Source organism: Garra rufa, chromosome 7 (genome assembly GCF_049309525.1).
Source record: "Garra rufa chromosome 7, GarRuf1.0, whole genome shotgun sequence".
Taxonomy (NCBI): domain Eukaryota; kingdom Metazoa; phylum Chordata; class Actinopteri; order Cypriniformes; family Cyprinidae; genus Garra; species Garra rufa.
In genome coordinates this window covers 37,711,086-37,739,012 of record NC_133367.1, presented here as the reverse complement: position 1 = coordinate 37,739,012, position 27,927 = coordinate 37,711,086, and the positions used below count along the sequence as shown (strand labels likewise).

Sequence of the window (27,927 nt, the reverse complement as noted above, 5' to 3'; positions counted from 1 at the left end):
TGATGTCTAATGGTCACCCATGTTGAGAGACAAAGGTCAGAAAAAAAAGCTCATAAACTAAATTTACCGCTGCCGCTGTTATTCAGCACCGAGCCGCCGCACAATACAGAAGGGACAAGAACGTTTCAAAGGAATTAAAGGAAATAAACATTAAAGGTAACGTTGTTTCCCATGTTTGCTCTTTGGATTTAGTGTAATGCACTGAAGCGAGATTACTTATGTTTTATTTTATTTTTTACTTATTTTACAGTGTTTTTCGAATCTTTTTTAATATTTCCCCGAACATTACTTAAAATTCAATAGCTTTTTTAAGTTGTCATACATGCTGAAAAGGGATCCAGGAAGTACTTTTAACAGCTTTTTTAGATTTTCTGTCTCATGGTATGATTTTAAACCTCTAATTTGAAAGGCTTTGGTAATATACTAATATTGTATATACATATAATAATTATGATAATAGTTTTATTCGGTTTTTGTGATTTATTATGATTTGACAGCTTTTTAAACTCGTGGTCCATAAGTACCAAAGACCGCTGTGATCTCCAGCTCAATGCGTTTGTGTTGATGCTGTCACTTGTCATAGAGTTTCCTACACTCCCACTCCAAATATAACTGAGTGCTGACTGCATGGAGTTAAGAATAGACGGCTTGACGTCCCTCGATGAAAACATGTATCATTGACGGTTTTAAAAACAAGGTTTTCACCTCAACAGCCTCAATCGGATGAAATAAAGCACTAATTGTTTTGACGTTACAAATGAACATTTTACGCACAGATGCGACTGTAGATGCAGCAACGGCGCGTCAACAACCTGTTGGATGCGTTAAGAAAAACGGTAACATCTTGAGAAAGTTTGTGATACGGATGCGCCTCTTAAAAGTAATCGGATGTTGGTTGGCGACGTTTGTCTTGTACGCGTCTTTGGCGACGGTTCACACATGGACGCGTTCTTGCGTTCAAAAGCGAAACGAAATGGAACTGAAAGCAGCGTGAAGGGCGTTTAAAAGGCTTCTGAGGCGGCGTTTATATAGAAAACGTTCTTGCGCCCGTCTATGATGTGTTTTTTCGCTTTTCTAAACGCGCTCGATACACCAAACCGCTTCTCGGAGTGTTGTCAGCGTTTCTAAAAACGCCATCGTACACCGGCTCCAAACAAGATTCTTTTAACTTGACACACCTGATTCTAAGCAACCAGATGCTACGAACCGGCTACAATAGCATTTCGTTTGAACCAGCAGCATCCTAAAAGATGTGAACTGACAGTGGTAAAGTCGTCTCTCGCAAACAGGTTCACCTCATTTAGTAGTCTACATAGGGTTTTGCGGAAGTCAGGCAGCTCACTTGCAGTCCTTGCTCAAACAAACACAATACAGGGTAGGCTACAGAGTTTAGGTTTCTATGCACATGCCAGCTTGCATACCTAGCACACTGATAAGGGTAACAGCCAGAATGCATTTGGGGTTGATGCCATTTTCTTAGTGAGAAATAAAAAAAAAAGTTATTCAGTGTGTTGTCTATAGATATCTCAGTGTGTCATAAAAGAGAACTGCAAATATGAGCCTATCAGCTGCTTTTAAATTGATGTCAATAAAAAAGTAAGACGTGTTAACAGGCAATACTGTGTCACGACTGCCAACAAACAGCTCTGCCCAGAATTTAGTTTACCACTTTAGACTTTGAACTCTTCTAGCATGTTTTTTTTTCTTTTCTTTTGATCTAGTTGTTTCTCTTTAATATAGATTTTGAGGCATTTTTTTCATAGAACAGACTGAATAATACAAAAGTTCAGTTCAGTGCAGTCTTCTTAAAATCACAAGTCAACAAAATTAACAAGAGGATGGATAGCAGAACAGCATAGGCTCTGAATTCAGTTCACTGACCCGGTTCACTTTTAAATATCATTTTTACCACATTACTTTTTTTAAAGACACACAGCAGTCCCTGTACTTTAAAGGTGCCATAGAATGCATTGAAACAATATTTTAAATTGTTCTCTGATATCTACATAGAAGGTATATGGCATAGGAAAGGGCAAAAAAATCTCCAGAAACGGTTTTACAGGTCCATTTACAACCCTAGGATTTGTCCCTAGAATGAAATGCTCTGTTATTGCCTTATTTGGAAGCTTCATGAATATTAATGAGCTCTGCTCTGATTGGCTGTTTCACAGAGCTGCTCATCTCTACAGCTGGCACATTGATAAAAATATATATTTAAATATAGCTGCAAGCAGCAATTACGGGGCCAAGCACTCAAAGGGCAAAATGAGGAGCTAAGGATGGCAGGAACAGCAAACCAACTGCAACAATAAGTAAAAGGAAGCAATTTTAAGATGATTTTAGTCAAAATGACAGAAAAATTATGTAGAACGCCTACTGATATGATTTAATGGCTTATTACATTTGACCAACAGGTGGCGATGTTATCAAATCGATGTGGTGTGTTTAGTGTGAGGTGACAAAGGCACACACAAAGTTTGGTGTCTTTATGTCAAAGCTTTGCAGAGATAAAGCCTCAGAGTCATTTTGGCATCAAGCCTAAAATTTGTAGAGGCGCTGTACAAAAACGGTTCCATCTATCAACATGAAATCCATAACTTTTTGTCAGCACAGTCTGAAGATGATCTGACTCAATTTTGGTGAAAATCGGACGAACGGTCTAGGACTAGTTCGAAAAAGTAGGTTTTCAACTTAAATCAAAATGGTGGACAGGAAGTTTGGTCAACTGTGGCATAATTGGTATCTATGTTGTCGGCATGACCCAAGGAATATTTTGAGATCAGTTTCATTACAATAGGCTACTGCTATCTACAGTTATTAGCATTTTTGATCATTTTAAAACTAATGGTTAATGAATGCTTTATTACTCTTGACCAATAGGTGGCGCTGCTACCAAATTGATGTGGTGTAATCAGTGTGAGGTGGTAATGCCACATACCAAATTTGGTGCAAATATCTCAAAGCTTTGCAGAGATACAGCTTCCAATGCACTTTGGCATCTTTCCTGCAAATTTGTTGATGCGTTAAATGAAAACGGTTTTGAATATCGACACGAAATCCATAACTTTTTGTCAGCATGCCATGGTCTGAAGATGATCCGAGTCAAATTTGGTGAAAATCCGAGTAACGGTCTAGGAGGAGTTCGAAAAAGTATTTTTTCTCCATTAATCAAAATGGCGAACAGGAAGTTAGGCCAATTTTGGCATAATTGGTATCAATGTTCTCGGCCTGACCCAAGGAATATTTTGAGATCACTTTTATTACAATACGCCATTTTTTTCAGAAGTTATTAGCATTTTTCGAAATTTCATTATAACTTTTGACCACAAGGTGGCGCTGGCCCCAAAAGTTGTATGTACATTCAGGGCATGGTGCCGAACATTTTTGTAATTATTGTCAAAACGATACGTTAATCCGTTCTCAAGATACAGCATTTTAAAGCTAAATTCAAAATGGCCGACACCCAAAATGGCTGACATGGGAAAATTGGATATGGTTCGACTCGGCATGCTCCTCCGAATCTAACGGGATGAGTTTCGACATTTTTGGCCAAATCACTAAGAAGTTATAAGCAAGAATAGCCAACTTTCATATCTCCTGACCACTAGGTGGCACTGTGACGAAACACTGCAGATAGCCTCAGGTCATGCTTGTTATAACACACACCAAGTTTGGTCTCAATATTCCAAAGCGTTGCGGAGATATGGTCTCACTTCTATTTTTGAACGCTTTTCGTAGAATTAATTAGCACATTATTCGAGAACGGTTTGTACAATCAACTTGAATTCCATAACTTTTTGCCTGCATGGTCTGAAGATGATCTGAGCCAATTTTGGTGAAAATCAGACAAACCGTCTAGGAAGAGTTCGAAAAAGTAGGTTTTACAAACAATTAATTATAGAAAAAAAACAAAACCTTACGATTTTTGAAATTTGGTGTTCATTCGACTCGGCATGACCCAAGGATTCAGAGAAAATTGAATTTTGATTTTATGGCTTACGGTTCAAAAGTTATTAGCAAAAAGAAAGTGAAAGTTTGGACAAGTGGTGGCGCTAGAGAGTTTGGGATAGAGACTCCAAACTTGCTATGGTTAAAGTTGAGACTGTCCTCTATTCGTGTGCCAAATTATACAACTTTCCCGCAAGCGGTTCTATGGGCTGCCATAGACTTGCGGCGGAAGAGGAAGGAGAATAATAATAACGCCAACGGATACAATAGGTGCCATCGCACCTTCGGTGCTTGGCCCCTAATTAGGAGCTCTAGCCGCTTTTAATATGCGGTTTGTTGAATCTGCCGTTTTGAATCGCCGACATTTTAGTCTCATTACTGTGATCACATGTGCTCTGTGTAACGTTATAATGCAGAGGGAGTGCTTACCACTCAAGTTGAGCTGCTTGTCAGTGATACTCGGGATCTGTAAATCATTCGCCATCATCAGCGCAGTTATTTCTCAGTCATTCCCCATCATCAGCGCAGTCATCTCTCTGTTTATGTAGTAAGTGAAATCTTTTGTACTGCAATGTAACAGGCCTTGCGCTAGCATTAAGCTAACCGTGTCCCTTCAGTGCCTTGCCTTGTTTTACTGATGTGCTGAAGTTACTGATGATTGGGCGATGCAAATGTTGGGGGCGTAACTATTAACAATCCGGGGACTATTGCGTAACAGTCGGTGTTATGTTGGAATTGACCTATTTTTCGGTGGTCTTTTGCAAACACTAGATTTATATAAGATGGAGGAAACGATGGTGTTTGAGACTCATGGTATGTCATGTCCATGTACTGAACTGTTATTATTTAACTATGCTGCAAATCATTAGGATATTAATAAATGATCATGTTGCATGAAGATATTTTGTAAATTTCCTACCATAAATGTGTCAAAACTAAATTTTTTATTAATAATATGCATTGTTAAGAACTTAAAATCTCAATATTTAGATATTTTTTTTGCAACCTCAGATTCCAGATTTTCAAAAAGTTGTATCTCGGCAAAATATTGTCCTATTATAACAACCATACATCAATAAAAAAGCTTATTTATTCAACTTTCAGATGATGTCTAAATTTAAAAAAATTGACCCTTATGTCTGGTTTTGTTGTCCAGGGTCACATTTATTTATTTATTTCCTAGTGAATGATGTGTCTTCAGTTTCCTGCTTGTTGTTTTGGTCTGGCGACAAATATTCCACTTGAATAAGCATGACATTTGTGGAATCGTAAATATACAAGGGTAAAAGTTCTTGGTGGACACTGGAGATGTATGACAGAAATCCGATCTGGTCTGGCTACTGTATACTGACAAGTCAAAACAACTGACTTGATTTATGGCATAAACCTCCAGGGGATAAATAGTTTCTTGTATTTTGATTGCGGAACACCTCAAAAGTCATTATGACCACATTAATTGTTACGATAATAAACAATACTGTACTTTTGAAACCGAAAAAATCCTTCTTTTTGTAGTAACAATGTCAATATGTAACAATGTTGTTTCTTCAATGCAACAATGCAGAGCCAACAGTGTGTATTCTTTAATTATTAAACACTAGCTTAGGTTGTTCAATTATACTGTTGCTTAACTCTGAATTATTTTCCAAGATTCCAAGATGTCGTCACTGTCTTTCTCACATTGTAAAAAAAAAAAAAAATCAGATATCAAAATACATTGCAGCCATTATATTTTAGTAAAGGTTCTTGCAAAAAGACCTTTGCATCAAAAAGTTTTTAAGGACCATAGTAGGACTGCCTCGTCAACCATCCCACCATGACCATATCCCTGCAGCATGATGCAAATGCAAACGTCTTAACTTCCAGTGGTTCACTAAGGCTAGGCAGTGCATGAGATCACAATGCATCACGTCATAGATTATGTACAAGTGGATCAAAGTCTGCTGCCAACACTTGATTTTAATGTTCATGACTTCAGTTTCATGCATCATTGCTACATTGTGAGGTTTACATAAACGGCTAAGAGCGCGCTTTTAACGCTCCGGACTTCGTTTATGTGGTGGAACGAGTGCAGAAAGGAAGGAATTTAATGTGAGAGCACTCAGGAAATGTACATGGTTCTAAAATAGGGATGGTTATGTAATGAGCCAAGTGCCTCGTGCCGACTCCAGACCTGAAGTCTCCCTCGATAGCTGGGACCATGGAGCAATCCTGCCATTCCTGCCACTCAGCTGAGATGACAAAGTTGAAGTTGATGGCCTAACAAATCCCTAATGGCCACAGGCGATGTGGCCTATAGATGTGGAAGAAAAAAATCACTTCCAATTGGGAGCTTCTTGTAGACAAGTGATTGTGGATTCAGGAGTGAAGGTGCTCCACCTTCCACTGAAGAAGACTTGAGAGTGTCTACTAGCTCATTGCGATTCAAGACTATTGTTTCTGCTTGGGAATCGAACAGACCTAGTCTGGAATTCCAAAGTAGGCTGTCATGTGTCACAATTTTCACAGCATTCCAATACCGTGCGTTAAAATGGCATAAAATGCCAGCAGATCCTTTGTTCTGTTTTTGTGAACAAATTGCCTGTTCCAAAATTCATAGAAATGGTCCTGTGAGCACAAATCGCCATTGTCCCTTTATCAGGGCTGCGCTGCCAAATGCAAAAGGCTGAGGGAAACAAGTTGTACAATAGCCTTTTGTTACTCGCCACATTTAGCCCTATGCAAATGCGCTGGGCCTTGTCTTTGCTTCACTACTGACCGGAATCTAAGTCAGACTCGTCAGTCAGTCAAATATTGTGCTCTGTCTTCAAATCAGTTTGCAAAACGTACACAACTATGCTTTGACTACATATCAAAGTATGTTAAGCTAAGTTACTTGTCTTGAAAGGAAAAGCTATTAATGGCAAGAGGCATGACAACAGCCTGGAAACCATCAGCTGTTCAAGTGAAATGCAACAGAGGTGTGGATTGCCATCCACATGCTCTTGTTTGTCGTGTCTGCGGCTCGGGTTGCCACAAGTGGACGCCACACATGCAAAGATAAATAGTTTCAGATAGACCTCGGATGCTTCTGGGGAGTGGAAATTTACCATTGAGCCGACCGTCGCTCAGGTTATCCGCTGCTCCGAAGCTACGACCAATCTACTGATTGCTTTTAATTGTCTTAGTCTGTGGGCGGATCGTGGTGTCACCTCGGCTTACACTGAGCCCTGGAGAGATTGGGGCTGTGCGGTCAGAGGTATGGTGTCTGCTGAGAGAACAACATAGACCAATTGGATTCAGCCATGAAGGAAATGTAAGTGAAAGACAGTGCGTTGATTTGAAGGAATGTTTGTGTTTGTGGATAATGAGAAAGGGGCCAAATTTGAGAAATAAAGTTAAAGACTTTGATGGTGTTTGCCATGCCAGATAATAGAAACTGAGAAATGTCTGAAATGTCAGTTAAATTATTGCCAACTTATGGGCAAAAACGGCTTTGCTTTTTGAATCCCTTGAACAAGGCAGTTGCATTTTTTAACCCAGTTGTTTGCTTTCTTTGACTCTCTGCCAGTAAAGTTTGTCACCACAGTGTTTTGAATAGAAATGGAAAGTGTCTAGGAGGATTTCTCTCTGGTTATGTAACAGAACGTGTTTGGGTTGTAGCGAGCTCCCAAGCCTTTGAAATACACAGATTTAACCTACCCAAAGAGGATGAACATAATTTCCTGATTTTTTAGACCTTTTTAAGGGTCTTATATTGCCATGTGGATGATCCTGTGCTAAAATCGAAAATATAACAGAGAATCATGATATTTAGCCCTATTTAGTGTTAAAAAACAGAATCATTCAACATATTAGACCTTTAGAAACCTCTGGAAGATCAATTTATATTAAAACTTAAGACATACAAACGTCTTTGAACTGGTATTCAGAGAACTGCTACAAATTATATTCTCAGTCCTGGCATGCCGCCACATTAGTTAGCATGTTTATGAAGTCGTATGTTTAGTAAAGCTAGGGTAAAGAGAATGTACGTGTATTTATTGATTGTCAAACACACCGTAGATTTTTCCCCCCACTTCTTCCGTCTCCTTGAGAGCAGGGAAAAAAGCAGGCTTGTGTTGAAGAAACCGGCCTCACAGTGGGGCTACAGTTTGTTCAAGCGTTGCCAAGCTGTAAGGGAGTCTGGAACGGGTAGGGATGTTGGAGCTGACTTTGGTATCTTACTCTCTGGGATTCGTCTTAGGGGCTCCATGGCAAGTTTGGCTTGTGCTTTGAAACAGAAGACGCCAAGCCTGACATAATTACTTCATCCTTGAATAGAATCCTGACAGCATAAACACTGTGTTACTTAAAGGGACATGGGCAAGATAAACACATACCAGATCTACATCAAAACTGCAGTGGATAAATTGAGTTGTTTTTATTAAATCTGACTTAATTCGAGCATGATTGCATTTGGGTTTCCTTGTGGGCTATAATATGATGCATTCCTGAGTAAAACGGGTATTTTATCCATTGGGAGGTGAATGGATTGTGAAAATGGTCCCTGAAGGCCAATATATATATATATATATATATATATATATTTTTTTTTACAGTATATAGTATAAGTATGAATTTATATTGACTGAATATATGTTAATAGGTTTAAAATAAGACAAGGAAAATGTATTAAGATGGTCCATTTTGATTTATGCTGACTTTAAACTAGTTGGTGTGAAATGCTGATGTGTTTTCTTACTCACAGCTATGTGGTTTTCTGTTAGCATCATTTAATGTTGACTACAGACACACTTCACATGCAACAAAGAAAGCAATAAATCTAATCATTTTAAGACTAGGTTTATTGTACTATTAGTCATAGCTAAGTTATTGCACCAAGTATCATGATACTTGTTTGCAGTTGTGTTGTACATGACAATTTCCTGTGTTCAAACCACATAAAAGTGCCGTTAGTTTTAATCACGTTAACCATCATTTTATCTTCTCGTGTAAACGTTTCTCACACCTGAAAAAGCATGCTGTTCTAAATGCACAATTTATGTTTGACCTAATTATTAATGATTTAAAAAACTAAAAAAGATCTCTTTGTCCATTGGGGTTCAGTCAAGAGTTTTAACACATTGTTTTTTTTTTTTTTTAATTTAGCATGGCCCAGAAGGAGAAACTTCAGTGTCTAAAGGACTTCCACAAAGACATTCTGAAACCCTCCCCGGGAAAGAGCCCAGGCACGAGGCCGGAGGATGAAGCCGAGGGGAACCACCCCCAAAGGGAAAAGTGGGCTAGCAAGCTTGACTTTCTTCTCTCAGTCGCCGGGGGCTTTGTAGGGTTAGGCAACGTTTGGCGATTCCCCTACCTCTGCTACAAGAATGGCGGAGGTGAGTATATTTATTGATACTTTTGGACTTTGACCACCAATGTAACAGTCGTAAAAACTTCATTTCTTGACCTCATATCTTGAATTTGCTCAAAAGGACATTATTTGGATAAATTAACCCAGAAATAAATAAAAAAAATCTGTTATCTTTTATGTTGTTTCAAACCAAAATGATAGTCTTTGTTATGTAGGAGACACCGAGATGTTTAGAAGCTGCTCCTTTTCCACAAGAGAATGATTGAACTTCAAAAACTTATTAAAAAGGCACCATAAAGTTTTGCAAAGCCATATGAAAACTTGTCTCATGTCATGCATCATAAATGCATCATGTATTTTCATGTCGCATGACCGATCACAATGCATTTTCAATAAAATGTACACGGAAATACGATTTGAGAGTGAATAACAACTTATTTTAGTCATATGGACTACTTTTATGGTGTTTTTACTGGAAGTTTCACAGTGTACACCACTATCCACAGTGGTTACATGGAAGCGAGAAGATTGTACATTATAAACAATCTTTTATGTTTCACAGAAAAATGTAAAGCATTTTTTTTTCAACTGTCTCTTTAAGGCTTAATTATTAATGCACTTCCAGATCAACAGCTAGTTTGGGGATCAGACACACATTAAAGATATTATATTTACAAAAGAACCCTTAGAATTTTTATTTTGGAATTTTTCAACAGTCACCAGCATATAATTGTCAAAAAAAAAACAAAAAAACAGAAGTACAAAAAAATGAGACACTGTACTGGAAGAGTCTCTGAGGAATATGAGTTAAACACTAATCCAAAAGTTAACAGGATAAAATAATTGACCGAATTAAGTGAATCTTCTCTTGGCTCCACATAGGTGCTTTTCTCATCCCATACTTCATTTTCCTGTTCGGTGGAGGACTGCCTGTGTTCTTCCTGGAGGTGGCACTCGGTCAGTTCACCTCTGAGGGTGGAATAACCTGTTGGGAGAAACTTTGCCCCATTTTTACAGGTGAGTTTCTTGATCTAGTATTTCCTTTACCAGACAATAAAATGGAATATAATGGCCAACAACAGAGAACGATGCTTTTGGCTGCCAATTGGTGTAGTTAGGGTATCTACCAGCAGGGGCAAATGGGGCCATGCCAACCACTCTGACCCTCTCGATAAGGACACAGAGTGGGAGGTGTGTCACAGATACCACCAGCTGTATCTGAAGATAGCCTGTGTGAGGCATACAGGTTTCATGTTAGGTGTCTGATAGGAAATACATATCTCTATTAATGCCAGAAAATAAAAAAATAACAATAATATTTACAAAAATAACAGTTAGGGTTAACCCTATCTTTTTAGCCCCCGAGAGACTGTTTCTACATGGATAAACATGTCTTTGCCACATGTTGAATTGCCTCTGTCACTGTTGGTGTATTTTAATGTCAGCAGTCTGTTAATTGCAGCCTGTCTTCTTACTACTCTAGGGACTTGTAGTAGTTTCATTTCCAGCCTGGCTAGTATCAGAGACAAGGTCACATCAGCAGCTGTCAATTAATGTATTGGCTAAGAAAGGCAGCTGCTTATGAACAATAGCTTGGATAACTAGACATCTCTTCAGCTTGTGTGGTGTAGTGGCTAAAGCTAGATCTAGTGATTAGGATGTTGCTGATTCAAGCCCCACAGAGAGCAAACCCCCCAAAATGGATTTAAACCCAAACTAAATGACTGCTTTGAAAAAAAAAAAAAACAACAACAACAGATTTCCACCAAAATATCTCTTTTATAACAAAAATATATCAAATCTATATCTATACAAAAATATCTTCCGACCTCATGTTCATTACTCATTTAAACAGAGTTTACCAGTCACATGCAAGCTGCTGAATTACCCATCTCCCTCTGCCAGTGAATGAGGTGACCGCTTTGGTCTGTTTTGCTTTCCAGTCAACCTGGCCAACATTGATTTACACAGTTCATACTCTGAACCAATGTCTTGCATCACTTACCTCCAACCCTGGACAAGTTTATTCCATGTTTATACAGAATGCACAAGAAGGTTGCATAGAAGTTTGTCATTTATTTATCTGTTCTCATGCTCCACTGGAGCACAACTTCTTTCATTGCATTCATTAAAGTTGTAATAACAAATCGCAAACACTTTGCACAACTACCATGTGCTGAGTCAGTCCAGTGTGCCATTGGCTTAATGCAATTATTCCTCTCTTTGTACAGGTATCGGCTATGCATCCATAGTGATCGTTTCTCTGCTGAACATCTACTACATTGTGATTCTGGCCTGGGGCTTGTACTACCTGTTCCAGTGCTTTCAGCCAGAGCTTCCCTGGGCAAGCTGCAACAACAAATGGAACACAGAAAATTGTGTGGAGGATACCCTCCGCAAGAACAAGACACTCTGGGCAGCTGCAAACGCCACTAACTTCACTTCCCCCGTCACTGAGTTCTGGGAGTAAGTACTTATTACTTAAGTACAAAGCCATCCAAATCTAGCTATCAGCATTTAGACTTGTAGGGTTATGAACCAAAGACATTGCCTCATTTATCTGTACAGTTGTTCTCTGAGAGTCCTGTACCCTCTTAGTGATGTTCTCACTGTAAATATCTTATGGGGATTAGGGGTATCCAGGAGTTCCACAGTCCTGCAAAGTTTAGATTCAATTCTGATCCAACACTCCTGGCTGTAATCTTATCCCAAAGTAATCCTGCAGACTTTGGTTAGCTGGTTCAGGTCTATTTTGACTAAACCCTAGAACAGTGAGTCCTGAGGTGCAGTCCCAATAGTGCTAATGCTTAAAACATAGACCAGGGATGGGTTTGTTAATTGGTCGTATTATAACTCTACAGCAGATGTGTATTCCAGAAAGCAGGGATAACGTACCACATATCCTAAATTCTTGGTGTGCTGGTTCCAAAACCATGACTGTCAGGTTTGAGTAAACCTAGAGTATGTTCATGGTGAACAACAAGATAACCTGTTCAGCAGAAGGTACTTACTTTTGCTATGGCTTACAAACGTTGAAAGTTATGTCCGGAAATGAAAGTTTAAGCTTACCTGGCTATGCCTCAGAACCTGCTTTCTGGAATACCCTCTGCAGAGTTTAGCTCAAAGCCTAATCAAACACTCCTGAGCTAATGAATCAATGTGTTCAAGGTTACTTGAAAATTACAGGCAGGTTTGGTGCAGGGTTGGAACTGAAGTCTGCACCTCCTAGAGCGAGTTGGCTACACCTGATCAATGATGACTGGCTTCTTGTTCTGATTTGTACATAACCACTCATCTGCCATAGCAGATTAAATAACTTCTCTGATTATTTGTATGGTAGCTCCTTAAACACCCAGAAGGGCTTGAGAGTGTCTCACCAGCAAACATTCTGTCCACCACAGGCGAAATGTCCTCAGCATCTCGGATGGTATCGAGCATGTGGGTCATATTAAATGGGACCTGGCTCTGTGTCTGCTTGGTGTGTGGGTCATCTGTTTCTTCTGCATCTGGAAAGGCGTTAAGTCCACTGGGAAGGTGAGCTTGGTTGCATTACATTAATTCTTTCAACTTCAGTCAGTTAATTTAAGAACTACTAATAATAGTCCTTAGAATGTCATTGGAGTTATAAGTAGCTAGAGAGGTTTGAATGCTACCTTAGCTAGTGTTGTCAACATAAACATAGCAGCCATTCCCTCATTATTAGCAGCAATAGTAACTATCCTAAAACACACCACCTTCCTAATAGATACTGTAAAATCAATCAACAGACACCTCCTCTTGGCTTGGGCACATAATCCCCTTGAGCATGCAGTTGTGAATCTTATCATGGCTCCTGCCAAGACACTGTCACAGTAGATTGCTATATAGCAATGCTAGCAATAGCTGCTTTAAGGCAGATTTCTTTATGCAATAAAAACTCATGTTACCCTAAAAACAAAACAAATAGTCTGTGTATTTGTAATGCAACTACAAATTTTTAAAATTACTTGCAGATAATTAATGTTTTGATGTAGTTTTCACATTGTGGTCAAAACATTTCTAGCCAAGCCAAACATTACATGGTGGGAGGAAAACAGCTGACCAAAAAGTGTATCCACTAAAGCCAATATAAAACTGTCAGTGAAGTTAAGCTGTAAATTGCATGTTAGTTTTGGAAATGGTTTTGACAGAATGCTATCTCAGAATGCTGGAAAGTATGACAAATCTTTTAAAAGACCATGTGAAAAAGCTCTGCTTTAGTTTTCTGCTTTAGGTTTTCATACAAACATAGCATTAAATTTAACCTCAGTGTTCTTGGCTTTTCTGCTTAGGTTGTGTACGTCACGGCAACATTCCCATTTGTCATGTTAATTGTCCTGCTTGTACGGGGTGTCACTCTTCCTGGGGCAGCCGAGGGCATCAAATTTTATCTGTATCCAAATGTGACTCGCCTTGGAGATCCAGAGGTAAGATTTCATGGTAATTTGCTTCAAAAGACTTGACAATATCACCTACCCGCCAAAACTTGATTCCACACCACTTTGGTCTCTATTGCTTTCAACCTTGCTGAAAAGACCAACATAGTTGGTTTCTAGCATATGTTGTGTTTTTGATGCTGGTCCCCATCGGGCTTAACTAGCCAAACCAGCAAGATTCCTTGATCAATTTGTTGCAACAGACAGACATGCTAGTCCACCAGGTAGACCTGCTACTAAATCAGCACTAACCAATATAAATCAGCCATCTAAGATGGACTTTTCAGCAGGAAAAGTGCTGTTTACACTTGTCGACATAATGTACACCATTGACCCTTTGCAACTTTAAACCAGAATAAACTTCGGATGTACAGTTTACAGAGAGAAACCCAAGATATGCAAAAGAGTCAACATAAATAACGCTCATGATAGCCTCAGTCAGAAAGCTACAAATCTAAACATGACATGTAGTTCTTGAAACAATTTATATTAGTCCTTCATGATGTATACAGTTCTGGAGGACCTGCAAGAGGCTGAACGCATGCAAATATTTGGGTTTCATGTTCATGTTGTCAGTCAGAAAATTATTTGGCGTCTTGTGTCTAGGTGTGGATCGATGCGGGGACACAAATTTTCTTCTCCTACGCCATCTGTCTTGGAGCCATGACGTCACTGGGAAGCTACAACAAGTACAAATACAACTGCTACAGGTGTGTTTCAACGTCCCGGGGGCGGGAGGGGGGCCTTAGTCCAGTGAACTGGAAAAGTGGGAACGTAGGGTACCTTTGTGTTAATTAACAAACTCCATGACATATGTGTGACATAGGGACTGTTTGCTGCTGGGAGGCCTGAACAGCGCTACCAGTTTTGTGTCTGGCTTCGCAATATTTTCCGTCCTGGGCTTCATGGCACAAGAGCAAGGGGTGGACATAGCCGATGTGGCAGAGTCAGGTACGAGGGTCAAGCAGCAGTGATGGTGGGCACTGCTGCTGCAAATAACAACATGAAAACGTTTGGTCAACCCTGTAGCCAAAACAGCGGCAAAAATCGGCGAGTGTAAACAATTCGAAGCCAATAAAACTAGTTCCAGGACCTAGGACTTAAAGGAAAGCCTCAAATTTGGAACCTTCACTGTCATTCATCAGATAAAAACCAAAGTGAGTTAGAAATGTAGCTGGTCTCTCGTGTGGAAAGTGGAATTCGCTTGGAATCGACTGTAGAAGTTTACGGAGAACGCATTCTTGGAGCCACTGGGAACATTAAGTCCTAGTCCACTAATGGCGAAGAACCAACTGTTGTGTGAAACAGCATTGACTGCTGTTCAAGACAGTTTCCACTGTGACCCTAATCAAGAAGCATCTTGTGCCAAGTTCAGGATAGAGTCAATTTACAACAGGCTTTTGGAGAATTTGGGTTTCAGTCCTCAAGAACTCTATGCAATTTGACTAAGGTCACCAAGTCGGTTCCTATTGGTTCTTCTTTGTACCCTGGACACACTACATGGCCAAAAGTATGTTGACACTTTTGTCTATTTAATGGGTTTGGCTATTTCAGTTACACCTTTTACTTACAAGAAGGTGCCTGCAATGAAGTCTTCTTAAGACAGAATGGTTTACTGAGACTCTTGCGGAAGAAGCTCAGATCTGACCACCATTGAGCACCTTCTGGATATACTAAAACATTGACTGTGAGCCAGACTTCAGTCACTCATTATTTGTGTCTGAATGGGAGTAAATCCTTGTTACAATATCTACTGGAATGCCTTCCCAGAAGACTGGAAGCTTTCGGTTAATGCTCATGGTTATGAAAGCAGGTGTTCAATAAGTGCATTTGGGTGAGATGTTCTGGTGTCTATATACTTTTGACCATCTAGTGCATATTAGATGTTTCTCAAAATGGCTCTTCGTCTTTCATGCTGCCTTAAGATCTGTGGTTAAGGTTCATCATCAGTAAGTCTCATGGTGAAGGAGATCAGTTGATGTAACAACTGCTTTTTCCACAGTTTTTCCAAATGTCTAGGCTTTTGCACTGTTCATGCTTTGGCCCTCCACTGTGGAGTCTCTGGTCTAAGTATGTCTGGCTCAAGCGAGGTGCACAAAACATACATCTTTATCACTTTGTTTATAAAACTTACAAACCTAAACTTTACTTGAACTTCTGTGTGTATCAGCACAATTGCGGCTGCATGGAGCCACAGGATCCTTATCAGGGAGTCTTTCAGGATGATTTGGTTGGATACATTTCTAAACATATAAAAACCAAGGAGCTAGAAGAAGCTTTTTGCAAAAAAGAAGTCAATTTGGGTCGGTCAGTTATAGATGCATCAACCTGACTCTGCGGAAAGTGCATTTTATTGAGCTTGGACATTATGCTATGTTGGTCATTGTTTCAATTTGTTCTGTGGATTTATTCTTTGTGCATTGTTTTTGCATTTAACCTCTGTTGAAAAGATTGAATCCTACATTTGTATGTTCTAGTAATGTTAGCAAATGAAGGTGTGGAGATTGGTGGTTGTTCTTTGTAGTGTTGAATATGTAACCTGTAGCGGAAATATCACACCGCTCATGAAACATTTTCTAGATTTCGAAGCTAACCTCAAGATGCTAATTTCAGAAGAAGATGCACTGAAGCAGTCCTTGGACTTGTAACGAACCCATGGCAGTAATTTTGCCTGGCTTGGTCGCTTTGTCATGTAGATTCTCGCTCCATTTTTCTTTCATGTCTCCTTTTGGTCTGTGCCGTAGACGAAACGCACCACATCGGCATAGATCAAAGTGTGCAAATTGCTAGCCTTGCTAATTGTACTCTCTCCACTTCCCCACCCCCCTCTGTTCTCTTCACAATAGGTCCTGGCTTGGCCTTCATTGCTTACCCTAAAGCTGTGAGTATGATGCCACTTCCTACGTTTTGGGCAGTTCTTTTCTTCATCATGCTTCTGCTGTTGGGCCTCGACAGTCAGGTGAGTATCAGATGAAAAACTGTTTTGCTAAACAGCTTGAATATAGCTAGTTTACTAAGAACTTATGAGGTCTGTGGACTTCGTTAAAAATAAATGGTTGATGGCTAAAGCTAATTTCTTAGCTTACATACAAATGAATTTTTTTTCAGTGTAGCAAATCAAGCCACAGTGCACAAGAAAACATGGTAACTAACAAACAGGGAGAAAAAAAAAAAACTTTGTTGGCAGCTAATCGGCCATACAGCAGTCCTGTACTATCATATTTCCCGGTCCGAGTGAAATTGAACACTTTGCTAAATCAGTGTCCATCCACATCCAGAGTGTCCACTAAACCAGGGTGTGGAGCTTGGACTAATAAATTTCTAAAATAATAAAGGTGGCTCTATGTACAGTACTATTTACAGTAATAGATAAATTTCACTACAGTATGTCACAACTTTATGGACCAATAAAACTGAGGCTGAACTTCCTTTGCTGCGCTAAACTATTTCCTATTAAAACAAGAACATGGACTGGGACTTCACATTTTTCTAAAATAGCCAGTGATGACAGTTATTTGTATTAGGGGCGGGACATACTCACTGTTTTTATTTGACAAAATTGGCCATTTTCAATGTGTATCTCCTAAAATGTTATTTATTGTGTACTAGCCTCAAAGCTAATAGTCATGAACGAAAAGCTACAAATTCAATAGGTTTATTATTACAAAACATGTCACAAGTATTATGTAAGCTTTCTTTATTTTCATTGTATACTGTATAATAACCTGTCAAAATATTAAATATTTGCCTTTTCAGCTTGAGTCAGCAAACAAGAAACCGGTCTGTGCTAAAGGTGTTTCTTTTGTTTTCCCAGTTTGTCGAAGTGGAAGGGCAGATCACATCCCTAGTGGATCTGTATCCATCCTTCCTAAGGAAGGGTTACCGGCGTGAAATCTTCATAGCTATAGTCTGTTTTTTGAGCTACCTGTTGGGACTTACCATGGTCACCGAAGTAAGTACAACAGTCGAATACACCTTTATGAAGCATTTCCCATCCAAATTCATACTAATTCTAGTCTTTACCACTTTGCCAACAAATTGAACCAGCTGGTTTCCCCTGGCTAAATAAAGAGCATATCAAATGCAGTTGAATGGTCAGGCACCATATGTTTTCCTTTTAGGATTTTAGTGACATTGTCATTTGATAGTATGTGGCCCTCAACCAAACCCTCAGTTCCTGTAATCAAGAACGCCAGTCTCATGCCAGATATACTGCCCAAGTTCTGTCCCATAAGGAAGAGGCCTCTACTCCCTGCAGTGCCTTATCGCTCCCAGTTCCATGTCTTTTTATGGACGTCCTGACCTGCTTCGAGCAATGAGAATTCCACAGAGGAATCGCACTGCTATACTAGGAGATCCGGCCTGGTCCGACAATGCACATCTAAGATTCTTTTGGCCCCCTTCAAATCTCGGCCTCTGATTGCTAAGCCCCCGTAACAGTGATAAACTGGGAATGCTATTCTGTGGCTTGAGCCACACAGTGTCCCATTTTTTTCCGTGACATAATGTCTTATGTCACCCCTGAATGCATTGTGTTACCAAAAGAAAACTAGTCAAGTGTTTAGCCAACCCTCGCTCATAACAGTCCTCTATTGTTTCGGCCTTGCAATTACAGCATGTACCAGAGCCTACTCGCTTTTCCAATAGTTTTCGTGTCTGTTTTTCAGGGTGGCATGTATGTGTTTCAACTCTTTGACTACTATGCAGCCAGCGGCGTGTGCCTTTTATGGGTTGCATTCTTTGAATGTATTGCTGTAGCCTGGGTTTATGGTGAGTATAAGTAGTAAAATGCAACTTCTATTCATAATGGTTTACTGGAGCAGGCACTGTTCACAAATAGGGTACAAACTGATGCGCCAATACTTTACAACAATAAACCCTGTTACTTTTATGTTTTCAACAATAAAAATGCAAGACTTAGTAGTTTGTATTTTGCGTTCATCCCTGTTACTGCATGATATTCATAAATAGGGTACAAATTGATGTGCCAATATTCATTCGTTAAGTCATTCCTCCCTGTTACTAAAATTATTCTTAGAAAAAAAGTTTATTGGAAATGTGAGTTTATAAAGAACTACAAATCAGCATGTGATCTCCTAAACAGCTCACCCCTTCTGAGTAACAGAGTAATTTAGACTAAATCTGCAACCCTGTTACGGCTTGATTTTCTGCGTATTACTAATAATACTCTTTAGAATAGTTATACAAAATAAGACGACGACATTTGGACTCATTTACAGCATAATTTCATTACTGCTTACTTAGTTTTGTCACAGAATTTGAATGTTTAATCCAAATTCTGTGGAATGTTAAGCCATTCCACCCTGTTACTAAAATTAATCTAAGAAAACTAGATCAAGGAAATATGTATCTTTGTTTACTGGAAATATGAGTTTATAGCTCACCCCTGCTAAGTAACAGAGTAATTTAGGCTAAATCTGCAACCCTGCTACTCCACGATTTTCTGCTTGTTACTAATAATAATCTTTAAATTTGTTATACCAATGTACACATATTGACACATGTGCCAATACTTTACAACAATAAAGCCATTTATGTTTTTAACAGTAAAAATGCAAGATTTGATAGTTTGCATTTTGCGTTCATCCCTGTTACTGCATGATTTCCTGTTTACAACAAAAAGTAACTGTTACTAATAATAATCTTTAAAACTGTTATACCAAAGTAGTAAAAGACATTTGGACTCATTTACAGCACAATTTCATTACTGTTTACTGTTTTGTCACAGATTAATTTTAGTAACAGGGTGTAATGGCTTGACGAATTAAGTCATATTTAAATTCTAAGAAAAAAAGACCAAGCAAATACATATCTTTTGTCTATTAGAAATATGTTTTTAAAGAACTACAAATCAACATGTGACCCTTAACTAGCTCTCCCCTGCTGAGTAACAGATGAATGTAGGCTAAATCTGCAACCCTGTTACTCCATGATTTTCTGCCTATTACTAATGATCTTTAAAACTGTTATACCAAAGAATTAAAAAGAATTTGGACCCTTTTACAGCATGTTCTCATGTCACTCTGTTGACTCTTTGCTAAGTCATTCAACCCTGTTACTGCCATTTTAAGACAAAAAAATATCCACCTTTTTTAATCTATGGGAAATATGAGTTTTTTAACATTTGACCCCCAACTAAAATCCCCTGCTGAGTAACAGATGAATGTAGGCTAAATGTGCAACCCTGTTACTCCATGAGTTTCTGCCTATTACTAATGATCTTTAAAATTGTTATACCAAAGAAGTAAAAAGTATTTGGACCCTTTTACAGCATGTTCTCATGTCACTCTGTTGACTCTTTGCTAAGTCATTCAACCCTGTTACTGCCATTTTAAGAAACTTTTTTTATCTATGGGAAATATGAGGTTTTTTTGCAACCTACTTGCTTGCAACCATATTACCCCCTATTTAAAATTATATTAACTTTTTACTTAGGATTTCATTTAAATGTTTTTGTTATGAAAGGAATGATTGTGAAATGTTCTCAGGTGTGGTTCTTTGTTGCTACAAACTATGGGTCAGTTAGAATGATTTAGTGCCCAATTCGGGGTTTCTGCTGTACGATTTAACCCAGTTCTGAAAGCATACATAACGTCTTTGTTCCCAACTGTCATGACCTTGATTTCTAAATCTAAATGTGTCATGAATATGTCAGTGCATGCCAACTTCTTTTGTTAACTGAGCTGCTGCTGAGGTGGCTTCAACCTTGCACGCAGGTAGATTCAGGTTAAAGCACTGATATTCTTTGCCATGGGGGATTTTGCTGATAACATACTGCACTGTTTGCATAATACAGTAAAAAAAAAAAAACGTTACAGCACATCAGTTCGTAATCATTTTTCCCAGCCAACCCCAAACAAATGAATGAGCTGCTAATGTAATTCATCTTAAACAATGCAGTAACAACGTTCTGGTCGATCTGCACTGTAGTAACATGTCATAATGTTTGTAAATTTCATACCTGAACACATTCCTTCTCTTCTCAGGCGCTGATAATTTCTATGATGCGATTGAAGAGATGATTGGTTACAGACCAAATCCCTGGATGAAGTGGAGCTGGACTGTAGTCACACCTTTTCTGTGTGTGGTAAGTCCTTTTTGGTGAAAAAAAAAAGAGTCCCTAAAACAGGTTAAATTAGTAGTTTGCGTATTTGTAGATACACTGTGTTTATAAAAAACTTCCTAAAAAGAACTTCCTAAAATGACACATTGAGGTCCTATGAAAGACTATTTTAAACAGTTCAATTTGAGATTTGGTGCTTGTCTACCCTCCCCCATGGCTAAACATGTAAATGCTGCTTTTCCGCTTTGGATTTGCTGCAAAATCCTGCTCCCATCTCACTGTAAGAGAGCTCCAGATGGGGTGACCATCTGCCTGGCCAACAAAATGAATGGAAGGATCTAAGGACAAGTGCAGGATTAGTTTCCATGAGATCATGAATGTCGTTTTTTTGTGTATCATCATAGGACTATAAGGAAAAAAATCCCATTCCGTGTGTAAAGCCATATAGCTTGTGAAGACTGAGGAGATTCATATTCCTTTAAATTAAATGGCTCTCTTGCAGTGGATTAACTTGTTTAGTCATTTTGGGAACTTAGTTTTTACCTCTATAAAGGGTGAATCGCATTGTTATTATTATTATCATTATTATTATTCGGTTTTATTAAAATGACACATGAATGTTATTAAGCGTTGATATTAAATAGTACACATTGATTAAATTGTCAATAACTACATTAAGTAATGATAAACAATTATATTTATTATTTAATCAATGCATTATTATTACTAATATTATTGTAAAACAAATGGGTATTTTTTATCATCATCATGAATCATTATTAACAAACAAAACAAAATAGCCGTGGTAATAAATAAACTGTAAAAGTATGTAGTATTGATTAAATTATAAACTAAATTAAAATAATGCTATTTATTTGTTTTTAATCAATAATAAATCAACATTTATAATATAAATAATAACTGTTTTATTACCACAACTACTGCATTTTATTATTAAATATGCAATATACAAAAATGTGATTGTGATATTAAACAAATAAATAAATAAATAGCAAAAGTATGTGTTTATTAAAATCATTTTAATAAACTGATGTTTGTTTATATTTAATAAAACATTATTATTATTATTATTATTATTATTATAAATCAAATGTTTTTATCATCATGTATCATTATTAACAAACAATATGTACAGTATTATTAAATAAATATTGAATGAACTATGATATTTATTATATTTATCCAACAACAACAGTAATAATAATAATAATAATAATAATGTGTATTATTTTTTTCATATATAAAAATTTAAATGAAATCCAGATTTATACATAATAAATTATTAATATTAATAATAATAATAATAATAATATTAATATGATAAAGAACTGTATTACTGCTACTACTAAATGTTATTATTAAATGGCAAAAATATGATTGTTCTTAAATATATAAATAAATAAATCAATCAGTAAATATTTTACATTTTTTAAAATAATTTTAATAAACTGTTTATATTTAATAAAACATTATTATTATTATTATTATTATTATTATTAATAAATATCAAATAACTATATTTATTTAATACATGATAAAATAATATATGAATTGTAAAAGTATGCATATTTATTTAGCATTAATAATAATATGTATTATTAAATATAAATAAGCATGGTTTATTTCAATTATTTTAATTTATTTTTAATATTTTTATTACTATTATTATTATGCTATTTATTATATCTAATATGATCTGGAGTTCCCATCCTAAAGCGATTTTCATTCATCTGTCATTTTGATTAGATTATAAATCAATTTGATTAATTATAAGTCAAGCATAGTAAAGGATAATGGCACTCGTGTATTGGACATTGGATTGCGTGTGCTGTGATGACCCCCTCGTTTGTCTTCTGCTGCAGGGATGCTTTATCTTCTCATTGGTCAAGTACACACCCTTGAGATACAACAAAGTCTACGAGTACCCGGATTGGTCCATTGGAGTCGGCTGGACCCTCGCCCTCGCGTCCATGATCTGCATCCCAATGGTGGTTGTGATCAAAATCATTCAATCAGATGGACCCCTCATCGAGGTGAGTCAGCCGTACCAACGACAAAAAATCTTTCCGCCAATGAACAAGTTATAACGCCACTTTACGTTTCCCTCCAGAGGATCAAAGCAGTGGCGGCACCAGTGAGGGGAGGAGCCAGTTCTTGCCCTAAAGACTACCAGCCCAAATGCAATGAGCTGGCGCAGCCGCTGGACCCCAACTGGAACGGAGGCTTGACGAAGCCCACCCACACCATCGTAGAAACTATGATGTGAACGCTCTCTGTGAGAGGATTTAATGACCTGCTTTTCCATTTCATATATATATGTGATTCTATATACATATATTAAAAAAATATACTCTGTAACTTTTGACATAGTCGTAGGACCAGGTTTACATTGCTACGCATCTGCACTAGGAGTCCTTGTTTTTGTTTTTTTTTTCTACAGAGGAAGTTACATTTTTCTGTCTGTATTTTTAATATTTTTATCATAATACTATTATATTACTATTATTTTGTCGCTGTTATTAGACAGAGAACAGATTGCAAAAAGCAGTATCCTGAACGTAGAATCATGCCCGTTCTATTTTTGTAACTTTGTACATATCGAAATCAAACTAAGCTGTGTTTATTTTTTAGAGAATCGAAAATTCAAAAAACACAAAGGGCTCTGTAAAAAAAAGTAACGTTGGTGTACAAAGATCTAAAAAAAAAAAACACCCTCGTTGTCGCCCAACGTGAAATGGTCGTCTTTTCTGGGATAGTGGTCGTTATGCATTATTGTAGAGCTTTAAGTGTGTCCCAACAAACTGTTTAGACTGGAGATTGCGTTGTCCGGACGAATCGAGCCGTTACCACTGCTTGTTTTCAATGCACTATACCACTAAGGACACTACATTCTCCATATCATTGCACCATTAAAATGGATAATTTGAGCAAAAAATAAATGAAAATCGTCATTTACCCACTCTCATGTTGTTCCAAACATGTACGACTTTCGTTTTTCTGTGGAACACGGATGAAGAATGATTCAACGGTTTTTATCCTTACAATGAAAGTCAATGGGGTCCAAAACACTGGAACGTTTACGCAGCATCGGTATCAACTAAAAACGGAAAGTTTTTACGCATTTCAGCGTTTGTTAAGATGACAACGACGTTTTGGGGCTTGAAAACACAAACCTTTATGTGTTTAGCATCGCCAACTACTGGCTTGGCATGCAAAATACAAAATTTTTAGTCGTTTTTAGTCTTTTTGACAATGTTGTCGTCTCTATGTGAAAAACGCAATTGAAGAACTTCCATTTTTAGCACAATTTGACGTGTAAATGTACCCTCATTATACAGTAAAAGCATTGAAACATCCCTTAAATAATCTTCTAATACACTCAAAAAAATGATTCTGCCGCACTGTACAGTTAATTAAAAAAAATCTTTTTCATTTAACACCATTGTGTTAGGTTTCCCATTTAAACAATTGCATTGTGTTAAACTGATTTGAAACAGTTTCGTTTTGGTTCAACTCAATATTTTCATTTTGAAAGAACGTATTTCAATTAAGTAGAGTTGAGAGTACATAAATTATTTTACTTGTGTAACTAGGAAGTGGATTTCCCCTTCCCATCATGCTTTGCACACGGCTGGATAAGGAGAGTAAATGTTGAAATAAAATTTTATTTTATGCATTTTTTTTATAAAATGATAAAATTGGGAGACTTGTTAATGTTTAATGTTCTTTTATGTTTGTATTTAAAACAGTTTCTGGTATGTAGTGTTTTTGGGGGTTACCATTGTGGTGAATGCATAGAGCATGTGCTTGGGTTGAGGACCTGATAACATAAGTTAAAGTTGTTTTAATAATAAAATAAACAACTACTTAGGGTATGCCATGGATGTAACAAAGCTATCTTATGGCTAATGCCTAATAAGTTGGTTAATGCCTAAAGTTAAGTAAATCCAATGTATCATTTTTTGAGTGTAGAAGAATTTCTGCCTAGTCATTTGTTTTCCAGTTAAATGTTTTAGATTGAGTTCAACAAGCATAAAATAATTACTTCATAAACGTATCAATTTCATTGAAACTATATTTGATCAAATTGAGTTGGCCCAACTCAATTACATTTCATTGCATGAATTTGTTTTTTATGAGTTGGGGTCACACATATTTATTGGATGGAAATCCTGCCCTCAATTAAATTGAGTTCATCCAATGACTTATTTTTTTGAGTGTATGTTCTACAACAGAAAGGAACAACGTGAGCGTTAGTAAATAACAGAACTTTATTTTTTGCGCAAACTGTCACTAAGTCTAACTGTTTTTTAAACTTGCCGACGTTGTGAGTTGGAAATGGCGCACAACTTCGGAAATATGCGTCACACTAATTCTTAGCCATCTCGTCCCTCTTTTTTTAAAAGATGCGTTTACAGTGAGCGACTTTTGTATCACTGTAAAACCGACAAGTTACAGTAACTCAAATGGTTTAAGGCAATCAGTTTCCTCAAATGGTTTAAGTTTTAAAACCAATAAATTTGAGTACAAGAAACTCATCTACATTGAGTTAAGTTAATTTAACTTAAGGTAGATGACTTTATAATACTCATATTTATTGGTTTTAAAACTGAAATGGTTTAAGGCAAACGGTTTCCTCAAACGGTTTGAGTTTGAGTTTTATTTGCAATAGCAAATGGGCATGTCTATTCTATTTGCGCAATTAACGGAAAATTTTAATTTTGGAAATTTTGAGTTTGCGCTTAAAGTTGCCCTCGTTGAATTACGATCACCAAACACGTTTTTATTTTGGGATGTCGAAATGTGAAGCTGCCTGATTTTAAAACCCACGTAGATTCAGGATAGTTTCGTACGTTTGTTTTTCATTTGTATCAGATCTGTTCGTTTTTATTTCCAATCACATTTGCCTTTTGTATTCAGAAATATCACTGTATTTGACTGTTCTGTTCAGCAACTACCAATAGATCATCCACAACTGTTAATCGACAAAAAAAAAGCTTGCTGCGAACTGTAATGTGCAATACTTTTTAGAACGATATGCATTGTTCCTGTCTTCACTTGTCTTTCAGAAAGTTGGTACTTGGAAGTGTGGAATTACGTATGATTTTTAAGCTGTTGTAATATTTCAGAAACAATGAACAGGGGCCAATTTAAGCTGCCGTACACGGTATGCCGAATTAACACCAAAAACTCAATGCAGATCTTACTGTGACGATTTGTACTTTTTTTTTTCTTTTTTTTAATTAGAAAGTAAAGTTGAAATCTAAGGATTTTGCCAATGTTATTGATTAAATTTATTGGAACTGAATTTATTTTTTGACTTGGCCAAGTTAAAACTCTAGCCAATCGCAAAGGGAGGTGCTCAATTGATCTCAACAGCTTCTACTTTGGTACCTTTGGGATGCTATATTGCAGAAATGTAAATGTAAATGTTGAAAGAGGCACAATTTTTTTTATAGCAATACAGAGATTATTGTGCAGTCTCAGGGTGTTTTAATAACAGAGACTGGTTTCCCGCTGTTGCGCGTCTCTTTAAACCCTTCCATTTTTGAAGAACAGCTAGAGGGGGCAGTGTTTATAAATGCAAGAGAGAACCTTTTTAAAGTAATGATTAGAAATGTTTTATTTTTTTATTTCGAGGATATCTGTAAGTAAAAAAAGCAAGTGTATCGATAAAGATTTTACAGTATACCCAAAAAAAGAAAAAAAAAAAAAAGAAAAAAAAAAATGGAAAAAGTTTTTATCTCTTAATAAACATTTATCTTTAAAAAAAAAAACTTCTGATTGTGGTGAACATTTTGTTGAATGTTAATTTTGCCATTTTAGGATCTCTCCAGTGTTTGGTTCTGTTAAGCTATATAAAATGAGGTAATGTTTTGTTTGGCTTACATTTAGAGTATAAACTCTCCGTGTGTGTGTTTTGTTTTTGTTTTTCCTGACCTCAGCATCTTTCTCCACGGTAAATATTGAAGTTTTGGCTGCTTACTATTACCTACAAACAAAAATGCAGAACACAGGCATACTGCTGGTGAATGGAAGGAATGATTAATTGTTATGGGACTGTGTACTTTGTTCGTAGAGGAACAAATGATCTCAAGACAACAAAGACAGATTCATCTGGGCTTTTCTGGATGGCATCGTTTCAGTTGTTTCGCCTCGTGATTCTAATCATTCCTCTGAAATTACAGATTTTTTTTTTTCATCATGTTAAACAGGATTAATATCCTGTGGCAATCCTGTTAAAATGCCAGAACATCAACACCCACAAAAATGCCTCAGTCAAACTCATCTGCCACAGTGACGCTCAAACTATATTTGGTAAAAACACTGCAGAGAGATCTATCTGAATATGTATCCATCCATTCATCTGAATATCCATTCATCTAATATCCATCTGAATATTTATCCATTGATCCATTCATTTGAATATCCATCCAAATATATATCCATCCATACATGTATGCATATTTATCCATCCATCTATCCATATGTTCATCCTTCCATCTATCTATCTGACATCCATCCAAATATATTTCCATCCAATATATTTATCCATTCATCCAAATATTTATTCATCTACCATCCACATATCTGTCCATCTGAGTATTTATTCAAATATCCATCCATCCATCCATCCAAATATTTTTCTGTCAGAATATTTAGCTATCTATCCATCATCTGAATATCATCCATCCATCTGAAAATATATGTCCAAATATCCAATCTGTCCATCCAAATATTGATTGAAATACATATTCATCCATCCATCCAAAAATCTATCATCTCAATATTTATCCATCTACAATTCATATTTCTGTCCATCTGAATATATTTATTCAAATATCCATCCATATATCCATCCATTAAACCAAATATTTATCCATCACAGAATATTTACCATCTGTCCATCTATATATCTATCCATCTATCCAAACATCTATCTGTCCATCTGAACATTTACCCATCCACCTGAATATCTATCAGTCATATAAATATTCACCCATCAATCCATCCATCCAAATATCTGTCAAACATAATATCCATCTGCCCATTTAAATATATATCCATGAATATTTATCCATCCA

At 37.0% G+C, this 27,927-nt stretch overlaps 1 protein-coding gene across 2 annotated transcripts; it reads left to right on the top strand.

The window, feature by feature from the left end:
- Positions 1 to 26,627, top strand: slc6a6b (solute carrier family 6 member 6b). Of its 2 annotated transcripts, none has more exons than XM_073844135.1 (14): positions 1 to 156; positions 9,079 to 9,308; positions 10,166 to 10,300; positions 11,515 to 11,749; positions 12,685 to 12,817; positions 13,594 to 13,728; positions 14,344 to 14,447; positions 14,564 to 14,688; positions 16,584 to 16,696; positions 17,552 to 17,689; positions 18,405 to 18,507; positions 20,745 to 20,845; positions 22,705 to 22,875; positions 22,953 to 26,627. In XM_073844135.1, exons 2-14 carry the CDS (start codon positions 9,080 to 9,082, stop codon positions 23,106 to 23,108), a joined length of 1,878 nt encoding a protein of 625 aa, XP_073700236.1. In that variant the 5' UTR covers positions 1 to 156; position 9,079; the 3' UTR covers positions 23,109 to 26,627. The 2 variants fall into 2 exon arrangements, with proteins under 2 accessions (XP_073700236.1, XP_073700235.1); XM_073844134.1 differs by lacking the exon at positions 1 to 156 and adding an exon at positions 7,127 to 7,243.
- The last annotated feature ends 1,300 nt before the right edge of the window (positions 26,628 to 27,927 follow it).

What these genes read in the sequence shown, in the direction of transcription:
- slc6a6b (XM_073844134.1), top strand. An exon ending in ACTTTGCCCCATTTTTACAG is followed by an intron (nt 10,301 to 11,514) that starts GTGAGTTTCTTG and finishes CTCTTTGTACAG; the next exon opens with GTATCGGCTATGCATCCATA. An exon ending in GACTTACCATGGTCACCGAA is followed by an intron (nt 17,690 to 18,404) that starts GTAAGTACAACA and finishes TCTGTTTTTCAG; the next exon opens with GGTGGCATGTATGTGTTTCA.